The sequence below is a fragment of the Ischnura elegans genome, chromosome 7, assembly GCF_921293095.1.
Source record: "Ischnura elegans chromosome 7, ioIscEleg1.1, whole genome shotgun sequence".
Lineage (NCBI taxonomy): Eukaryota > Metazoa > Arthropoda > Insecta > Odonata > Coenagrionidae > Ischnura > Ischnura elegans.
Window position 1 is genome coordinate 15,127,041 of NC_060252.1, and position 11,294 is coordinate 15,138,334.

The 11,294-nt window shown below is 37.0% G+C and overlaps 1 protein-coding gene across 1 annotated transcript in view; it reads right to left on the bottom strand.

The window, feature by feature from the left end:
* LOC124162156 (tryptophan 2,3-dioxygenase) overlaps nt 1-11,294 on the bottom strand; it is a 67,254-nt gene that overhangs the window by 22,139 nt on the left and 33,821 nt on the right. The window contains exon 3 of the mRNA XM_046538576.1: nt 590-657. Within this exon, the coding sequence (XP_046394532.1) occupies nt 590-657 (68 nt within the window). The remainder of the gene's footprint in view (nt 1-589; nt 658-11,294) is intronic.

Here is an 11,294-nt window from a genome sequence, read left to right on the forward strand (position 1 = left end):
TTCTTAAATACTTTTGTTTGTGTCATATAAAAAAGCTATTGCTATATTTTGAATCAATTTTCTAATCGTGATTAATTTCTGGTATGTTCTACACTGGTGCAAGCAATTGAATCGATCTTAAACTCCGCTGTCGTGTTGTCAAATTTTTTCCAGCATTGCATTTTTATGTGGAGCAATAAATTTATCTTATTATGATGATCTGTGTGATTTACTGTAAAATTATGCTAAAACAATTGCGCTTCTCAGCAATCTCTTTTATCTCTTAGAAGAAAATATACCTCAGTAGTTTACTAAGACTAAAATTTTCAAACTTGGGATTCAGATTAATGTTAACAACAGTCAACACAAATGTCCTAAAAATGTATAGCATTGTAGAAAAGTAGTAAGAAAAGCAGTTATGGTCACGTACTAATATGTCATGAACCCGAACTACATGCAACCGGTATAGCGAAAGTAATACGTCCTATTAACATTTATAGCACAGTTTTCAAAGCAAAGGCATCATAAAATATTTATAGCTATGTCATAAATCGATAGTAGCATTTTGAAAATTAAGCCGAAGAATCAATAAAATTCAATGTAAACATACCTCGCTGTTCATTAGTGCTCGGACTGAATCCAGCTCGAAAATTATTTGCTTGAACCATAGCTCGTACGCTGAAAAAGAAGAATAATCGCCCATAGAAACATAAATTTACAACACGTCAGCAAACAGGTAAATCATATAAGTAAAATAAATTTTCCGCCATTGAGAGAAAACTGCAGTAAAATATTGTTGAGGTATGACTTTTCACAAGTAAATGAACGTATAAATAATCATTCTTATGGCATATGATATATTTGACGAAAAAGGAATCACATACCTAGTCCAGGAGAAGATATCAAATAAACATAAACAGGAAAACTTTAATTACATTTATAATCTTCAATAACAATGTAAATTAGGTGACATTTTTTGATCATTCTCAGACATTAAAAAGACCATAAACTCTTTAAATAAACTTAAAACTTCGTAAATGTAACGCAGAAAGTTATACCAATCATTGGATATTCTTGAAATGGGCTAAGTTGCAGAGATATCTACTTCAAAGGTATTTGTCTTTAAATTCAGCTTTAACTATCGAAAAAAAATTAATTTAAGGTTCCGATTGTAGTGGCTAATATTTTCTAATTTTGAAAATAAATCGGATCTGAGACCCTGAATTTCCGCATGGGACAAATTTGATCCCGAAAATAAGCCATTTTTCGGCAAAGCTGAATGCATGTTTCATGTACACATGTACTTGCTTATATACACTGGTTGAAAATACACTTGAAATATAGCTGTAAATCTTTGCTAATGTTCTGAGCCAAGTTATATATAACGGCATATTTGACGGAGTCTGCCGACAAAGCAATGCGGTTCGGCAGCACTGAATTCTTACGAAACAGTTTTTTATTATTTTAAAAATGTCAGAACCATTTTCTTATGGCCCAATAATAAGAAAAGTTTCACTCTTGTTTGTTGATATATTATTATTTTTCTATTAGTCCTTATTTGGAACTTTCAATTTTAAAAATTATATCAACGTATATTTTGATATTGATAATAAGCAATTCTTTGTATTATGATATGCCTAAGATTATTTACGATACTTTTTTTTTGACGAATGATTTTTATAACACCCTCAGTGGTAAAGTCGCTCTTCTTCGTGTATTCACGATTAGAGCATTCCTAAGTTTCACAATTAATAATACAGAAGGCAACCAATATATATCAGGCCATAGGTGGATTTAGGGGGAGGGCACGTCCCCCCCCCCCCCCCCCAGACTTGCAAAACTGACAAGATATTGTATACGGTTATCATTACGTTCGTTTTGTTTTGTGTATTACGGAGCCTCAATGATTAAATTTCAAATTAATAACTATCATATTAAAATAAAGAGAATATTTCGTTAAATAATTGTTATACGTTGTTTTTAATTTAAAATATGGGAAGGCCGTTTGCTAGTCAGTCCCATGTGCCCCCTATCCCCAGAAAAATCCTGGATCCGCCCTTGTTTCGAGCTGAAAATCTGGTTTCTGTCTACAAGAACTGGTCTATCAAAGCAACGAGTGATATGATGTGACGAAGTAAAAGTAATCGAATTACCATTAACGATTAATTCTTTGGTAAGTTTCATTTGCAATCGATACATATTTTTTAAAAGCTATTTTTACTTGTAATCGATCCAAAGCTCGTGTGATTAATCGTTACATTTGAGTAGTCGCTTAAGTGAAATTTTAAATTCAAAAAGCGCTGATATGAAGGCAGGAAAACAAAACAAAACTCATCCACAGGCATAAATTTTTGCAGAACCTATTTATTTATCCTGAAATGCCAAAATCAAACATTAAAATCATTTCTTTACGAATTGGCATTAAAAAATGATTGAAATACTGGTTCGCATGTTAGTACTCCCTATTTAAGAAAATATTGACAGCGATGCGTGATCTTAGGTTTTCCTGGCGTATCAGCTGCAGAAAAGTTTCTCGGGTTTTCCACCGTTTGATGTCTTCCATGTCTCCCGACGTTTCGAGCAGCAACTTGTTGTTCATCCTCAGGGGATCTTCCGAATCATTCTGTTCATCCCCAGGGGAGCTTCGGAAGATCCCCTGACGTATAATGATCCCCCGTACATATAAAGTCGTCGTTTTAATATTACTGATTAATTTTTGAAAGACTTATTTATGATTGAAAAGAATCATTAATTTTAATTATTGTAATTGAGCCTGATTAGATTTTTTTTCTGTACTTTTCTCATCACTGAAAGCAATTCCACTTACTGACACCAAAGTCATCTCGTGGTAGCATTGACCTGCCTTTTTTTAAAATTTCCTTATCTGCCCATTCTCCCATTGCAAGAATTCGGCTAAACGCTCTTAATACTCATTTTCATTATTTTCTAATCATTGATACCACATTTCCCTTTCCCCGTTCACTTACCACTCCTTTGATCTTTGACGCATTTGCCCTTCAATGAGGCTATCGCCGGCTTCTAGTAAACAGATAACACAGCGTTGCCCACAGATCTATTCATAGTCATCGGCATATCCATACTCACATTTTTTCGCTTTCGGCGTTACGATATATAGGCTCTCAAATTCGTTTTGTCCATCGTAATCGAAAGAATCTGAGCGGATTTTCAGAATTATCAGAACTATTCGTTAAAACTTGTTAGCGCAAAATACAGTAACGTACATCTACATCTATATAAAAGCGTGTGGCAGGGGGTGTCCTTACAACCCCTGCCACACGCCTTTTAGGCGGCTTAGGGGGAATAATGTAGATTTAGATATATACTACCCCGCAAGCCGACTCAATAGGCGCGTGGCGGAGGGTGTTAGGACACTAGCCGTCAGAAAATAAAAAGGAAATGGTGTAACAAAATTACGCCTAGCTATTATTAAGGTCCTTTATTATACGGGGGAAAACGAATTCCAATACCTATCCGTTCGCCAAAATATCTCTTTTTATTTATCGCTTCTGTCGGACTCGGAAACATAATAGGGTTCTAATATGATGTTCTACGAGTCGCTTTGAAGGATATATATTCTTAATTGCTCGATTTATCTAAGCCTATCGCGCAGCCTCCGAGTCTCCAGCGGCTCCCAGCCTAATTCGTATAACATCTGTGCAACGCTTTCTGAACGCCCTCAGCAGTTTTTTACGAATCAAGAAACTTTCCTTAGTATTTTATGAAGTTCACGGATTAATTTTTACTGTAGCAGATGCCATATAACAGACATATATGACAAAAAACGTTTCTATGGTCCATAGAAGTTTATTTACTGACCCAGGTTTCAACAAGCAATGCCATTGTCAAAGTACGTAGAACAACAAATGATTCAATTCAAGCATTTATACAATCGTTTCGGAGGTGGAAGAGGGAGGTCCTAAATTGGGGGAGGGGTATAAGGAATATTGATCGGGGTTGAGAAAGGTACCAACACATGTTAGCTGGTTAGATACATTTTTTTACAGTTCCTTGAAAAAATAAAATCAAAAGATCAATTTTTCCGCCGTGTATCGACGAACCGCAATCAGAATAGGAAGTTTGTTTTTAATTTTCAAATTCTTTGTCTCTGGTACCAACCTCCTGAATGAATCATGCAAGTAACGAATTAACCAATGTCATAAATAATTATTTTTTCCTTGTAACACGAAGCCAATAAATACTTGAGGTCGTGTAGACAGGCTAACTTTTAGCACCTTGCCAAGTGTTCACTACTATCATCAGGTCGCGTTGCACCCTCATGGTACAAGTGATTTCTCTTTTCTATACAGAGTTAGGTGCAGAAATTAGGTACAGAAAACAAACGACATCAATTAGATACTTAGCAGTGCATTTGTTTTTCCACTCGACGTCTGTACAGAACAGAGACTCACTCGTTTCCCTTGGCAACCAGGTTTTTGTGTATTTATTCTAACAATTAACTTTACCTAACTCTGTCGAGAAAAAAATCACTTGTACCCCTTGGTATCCAACCCTCTCAATTAATTGTTTAGTCTCTAGCCTGAATATAATTTATGTAAGTCGAATTTATTTAGGCGAAGGCAATATTCTGAAAGGATCGAAGACTAGATGGGTTGTGCTAATACGGATCAGAATCATTTCGAATAGTTTTCATTGCCAACGGTTGATTCCGATTGGTTAGCAATTGGTTCTCTTTAAAAAATTTCATTCTATCGACGATATTAAGCCCTCATAGCCTTAAAACTTTCTAACACAACGAATCCGATCGTGTTGCAGCCAATAGGGTTGAACTTTTCGGAATGAAAATCTATCTGAATTATTCCGATCAGTCTTGATCACATTTCCCCCAGGAAAGGTTTCGAGTGGAAACCTAAGCGAGAACCACACATGTCTACCTATCCATATACTCCTACGCGGAATGCTGCAAAAGAGAGATTCGCGACTTCGATTGAGGCAGTCCACTGCAAGGGAAAGTAAACTAGGAGCCTGATTCCCGAGCAAGAACTCTCTTGTTTGATACATTCCTCGTACTCCGTTATTTTTCTAAAACTGCTAATTCTTCAGCTTTCGTTGTTTACCACCCAACCCCCCTCCTCTCCCCCCCCCCCCCCCCCCCCCGAATGAGAATATTCGTCGCCCAGAGATTTCATAGCTATAAGAGGTGAAAATGCTCCATTAAAACATATCCATTTCTAACTGATCGAAGCTTTCGCGGACCATTGATTATAAATATTCTCGGGTGTTTTCCACGTAATTTTTATTCCCTTTCGAGCACAATGCTTCTTTAGAGTGTAACGGTATGTTACACGGATCAGAATCATTACAATTGGTTTTCCGTGCGGACCATTGATTGTAAATAAATTTCTTTTTTTAGTTTTTCTCCCTCGTATTTTTTTATCACGTTCATTAACGCTTCTCCTTTCGTGCTGGATGCTTCCACAGTGAAAAGGTTATGCTATGCTTCACAGATCAGAATTGGTTTTCCGATTGGTTAGCAACGCGATCGGAATTTGTTCTGCTTGAAAAGTTTCATTCTGTCGAGAAGATGAGTCCTCGTCGTGAGTTGCTGGCGTGGCAACTTGTGACACAACAAATTTGGAGGCTCCTTCAGACGGTATCGGCTATGCTACGTGTTAACCGTTAGGCCAGTGGCGGCTGGTGGTAATTTATCTAGGGTGTGCATTAGAGCAGATATAGGATGATTTAATTATATTATGTTAATCCTAATCCATGAGCGTCATATTTCGTCGTAATAGAATACATAGCAAGCAAAACATATCACTGGTACACTCTACCTTTAAAATTGAATGAACAGAAATAATATTAGCATGCATGAAAATAATTATTCTCAACACACCTTTACAAGTGACGGTAGTTGAAATTCATTCTCTTTTCCTTACACCCTATGAGGAAGTAGTGTAGAAAACGGCTATACAGATGGCTCTGTAGACGGACTAGGATCCTGGGCGCAGGTAGTGTAGGTGGCGGCTACACCACTACACTACCTGCTAGTCAGTCACCAAAAACATGCGCGTGCGCATTCGCATGGTTTTGAGTCTGCTCCCCTCGCCCCTTTGATCAGCACATACCCCCCCGCTTACCTCGTCCCGCCAGAGCTCCCTCAAGCAATCGCACAAACCGAAAATGCGCCCGGCATGATGCCACGGGATCGCACACTCGTAGAGCGGTGAATTCGAAAAGGAGATAGCTGTAGCGTTCGGAGGCTCATGTTTCTTGCATATGCAGACAGTACTTTTATCCTTCGCGTTGCAAAGGAATAGTTTTCTTTTATAATTTATTCATCTTTGGGTGTGCACTTGCTAACATGCGTATACGCACGCGCCGCCACTGCGTTAGGCATCTCAAGAAGCGTACAGCATGAGAGGGAAAAGATCAGTGAAAGTAACAAAAAATGTGCGGAAAACCCCCAAAAACAGAATTTTATTTATAATATTCATCTTTGCCATTAAGCGTGAACTACATTCGAAAAAAGCTTCACAAAATTCAAAACTGAATTTTTTGAGAAAGGCACATAGCACTATGTAAAATGCTTTGCGTACTCTTCCGCACAGTTACGGGGGCAAAGGCATAGGGGAACTACGACATAAGATTGAAAACCCCACTTATATAGGTAAGAAATATCACCAATACAAGATGAAATGCTGGCCTCAAAGGACTAATGTAAAGAAAGTTCTCATATCCCTACAGGATGATAAATGATTGGAATTGACTCTCTGTAGAGCTGTTTCGGCCCTATCCAAGTAAAATAAAGATTTTCGAGAAGAGGTGTACAAATTTATCTTGGTAAACTAATTTGAATTCTCATTTTAAAGTTTCGACTTCACTGATCTAGTTTCATTTTGGTGATGAATTTTCATTTATTACAAATCAACTATTACCAAATGGTAAATGGCCGACTTGTATATTATAATAATATAATACTCTCAAGTGATAGAACATCAGTGAATGGTGATATAAATTGAAATTTTCGTGCTCCTTTCTCTATACTCAAAACGTAAGAAAAATTCCGTAGCTATGGCTGAATTTAGTTTTTACGAAAAGGTTAGTATTAAATTAGATAGCACTATGGACACAATCCAACGGAATAAAAATGGCATCATCCATTAATATGATACATTTTATTTTATATTTATCCTGTTTAACAGATTTTCAGCCGAATGCGGGTTCCCCTACGTTAAAAAATGGCGGAAGTAAGTTTAATCTGATGTTTTTTACATATAGAATAAATTAGCGAGTCTTATTAGGGCACATATTAAAGACTCACAAAGACATGAAGACTCGGGCTAAATTTATACTTCTGTTCTCGACGCCCTAAGTCACACCTAAGTTTTTTCACCCGGCCTAGGGTCTCGCTACGCATGCTCGTAGCTAGAAATTTGCGATTCGCTGTAGTTTTTAGCGTTTTTGCCACTAATTTGCTATTTTAAACCGTTTACACAATTAACTGAATGCTTAGGATATACAGTGATGCTATTAGAAGATTATTGAGTCAATTAAAAGGTACTACTAAATAATATGTAAATAAATAAAATGTAAAATACTGATGTAAATCGACAAAATGGGGATTTTTCAACACAAAATGTACTTTTAAATGACCTACCCTAATTGAATAGTAAGAACCATGAGATAAGTTGCATAGTTGATAAGCATTAAAATAGTTTATTTACACATTTTGCAAAAATACTCTAAACCCAAAATTAACCACGTAGTTCATCCAGCTTCGTCACACGTGGAGGTAAAAGAGTCCATGACCTTCATCTGGATATATGCTCACATGATCTAATTACAGTGCTCAAATTGTACCACAAAACGTAGGTATTCACGACAAATGTGGCCCGCTAACTATTCCTAATTCAATCCACCAAAGTTTATAGGTTCCTCTACTTATGGAGCATATAAAAATCGACGACTTCACCAATTCTCTATTTTTTCCTATTTTAAGACCATTTATCGTAGAACCGAATGATTGATTGTGTATCCACATATATCTCGTGCCATCAAGTTGACTCCATGAGCCTCCATAATCAATATTTTTACCATATAATTCAAGAATTGGCAAACCATCAGTATGATAACAGAAGAAGCGGAAATTCCATGCGTGAAAAATTGAACCTCTTTGAACAGGATTCGAACCCGGATTCCTCGAGTTCGACCCTTGTGCTATTCGGTAAACCTTGGTACCGGGTTCATTCCCAGTCGAGGAAAATTATTTTCACCAAAAGGAAATTTCGCACCTTAAGTGCACTTCTGGGTGACTTAGTAAAGATAGTTATCCAGCGGTTATTTTCTCAAAAAAATCATGAAGACTTAAGTTGGAGCGCCTGTTATCACTTCGTCATCAGTGTAATTAATACAATTTTAAAAATAAACGTGCTTATCATTAAAAAATCTCCTTCTTACCAGCTACACAGTTAAGAGTACCCGACATTTATAATCTCATCCTCCCTTACTCGACAGGAGTTCATCCATTCTGGTCTAGATGGCGATGTTGTCACTAAGACGTTTCGCATACATTGCCTCGTACTTTGAAGTAACTCGCTTAAATGCACATGAACTGCGTAGGCTATTCTCACCAGTGACTTGCACTGCTTTACATAAGCCTTTCATCATTTCCTCCTCCGCTACATATAGTCCGATTTCTTTATTTCAACTCTCTCTTTTTCCATGAGATAGAATTCCACGTTCTTTCCCGTCGACTTCTGAATACGATTTGAACCTGGCTGTCCATAAAAATCTCCATATCCTGTGTGTGTGTGTGTTATACAATCAAATATTATGTTTTTCAAACTAAACAAATTTCCGACACGCCATCGACATTGATGGAGGATAACCAGGAATTTCTTTGGGGAATGGCTCGAAAGCTTCGAGGATGGCGGGCTTGGTCCGTGTTGAAATTTTATCATATGACCCTTGTCTTAATATTTTCAAAAGCTTGATATGTTCTATTCCTTTCTCTTGTCACTAGATTAGATAGCTGTTTAACTTGGTATGAACTAATCAATATTCAAGGACTATTAACACTTTCACGCAACTACAAGAAATTGGAATGGAAAATAATTAACTGAACACATGCATTAAACATTCATCTCGCCCCAACACGCGGTTAAACTTTGAATTTAATTAAAACCACTGTAAGTCAATTATGTAATGGAACGAAATGCCGAATCGAGTGAGTTGCCATAATGAAGCAAAATTTATCGGGCGGAGGGGAATATGGATTATTGAGACATAATTACTACGTATTTATAAGGTAACTATCTAGTCTATTTGTTCGCTCGTTTTCACGACCGGGAAAATATTTCAACTCCATTTTATCCCACTTTCCGATTAGCTATCGACTTAATATTTTCAGTAATTATCATAACTGGATGACAATGCATTCTCACGCTATTCCTAGGTCTCCAGAGACAGTATGAGGTACAACTTTAGACTGTTAAAATGTGAAGTGATCGTACAGCTACATCGTAAATTTTAATGATTTAATTCTTCGAAACTCCACCAAGTGCGCTATGACTTACCGGATAAAGAGTAAGACTACCGATCAGAAGATTTCAGAATCTTAGCACAGTCATTGCTATATCCATATATTTTAAATGATTTTTACAAGGCGGCTTTGCGCCTCATGCATCGTTTTAGGCTTTGCAAATCCGCTACTTTTTATGTAGAGGCGTTTGAGAGCCTTATAGGCCTAAATTTAATAAAATAAAATTGAGAAAATAATGTAAAAAATATAAACTAATTTATATAAAAATGCCTTTACTTAAGCTAAAATAAGAAAATATTACAATAAATTAAATAGTTAACTTAAAAACCCACGTTTTCATTCGCACTAAAAAGAATATAATAAATTATACTGCCTAGCCATAAGGTCCCACCCTTAAATTTTACACATGGAAGACTACATGCTTGAAACCAAAAACATGTTTTGTATCAATTTCAACCTTATAATAAAATATTTTTTCTTCCTAAATATCCACTACAATACCACAACTTAAGCCTCACTTTTTGTCATCATCAACACTGGTTATTCTGTCCGGAGACGTTAGTTTCAACAGATGTATTGTCTCCGCAGCACTCTGTCCTCGGCTTCTCTCTTCATTTCCTTCCTTCTTTGATGTCCGTCAGCATTCCGTGTCTTCTCTTCCCTTCCATTGTTAACTTCGGTACGTAGTCACTCCTTAAAATATGTCCCATCCATTTTGCCTTTCTCCGTTTAATGTCGCTCTGTATACTTCTTTCTTCTCCTATTCCCCTCGGTACTGCTCCATTCGTAATTTTATCTTTCAATCCAATCTTCTCCATTCGTCGCTATAGTCTTATTTCGAAGCTTTCTAGATATTCTTTTCTCACTTCCTCAACGTCCATGTTTTGCATTCATATAATACGATGCTCCACAAAAAATACTTTTCAAATCGTTTCCTAATATCCATATTGATGTTCCCTTCTGTCACCAGTTCCTTGATCTTGCTAAATGCTGTTTTTTTATTATATGACGACTTCATATCACTCTAATCAATGGTAAACTCGCATCTCTTAAGCTACTATTGAAACTAAGCATCTTAAGGCATCTATGCAACACAAACACTCCCCCCGCCCCCACATAACTACGTGTCTGCTTATAAGTTTCGAAAGAAGCACGGCGTAATCAAGTGCAGCGGCGGGCAAGCCCCTCCTTCCACTCGACACGGCCGTGGTTATCACGGGCACGCGGCACGGAGGAGCAGAGCACGCAAACCTTCTCACGCCCCCCTTCCCCTCCTCGCTGCTAGACGTAAACAAGGCAGAAGCGAGATATTCCGCGCTTAAAAGACACTTAATGCCAAGAGATGATCCGTCAGGCAAACTTATTGGGTACGGAAACTAATACCGCCTCAGCTTCACCTCATCGTAAGACTTCAAGAAAGCCGTTCTGCCTCCACGGGCAAAGAAAACATAATCAAACAATACGAGGTTTTTTCAGACAATAACAGGAATTTTTAAACAACGCAGGTTTGAAGAGGCGGATTGTCAATGTATTTTATTTATGTTGGTATTCATGCCCCTAAAGATTAATAAAAATTTCAGCTGTATTCATTGATTACTTTCTACGTGGCAACCGCTGAGGTTTAACTTGTTTTTATGAGCTCGGCGATTTTCGCTTATTTCATTCATTTGAAATTTTGCGTGAAAATGAAATAACTTTGGATTGTGAACTGGTGGTAAAAAAGTTATGAAATGAGGTATATTTTGAAGTAGACAACATTTATGTAGACGAATAAATAAATATTTTCTTCAAA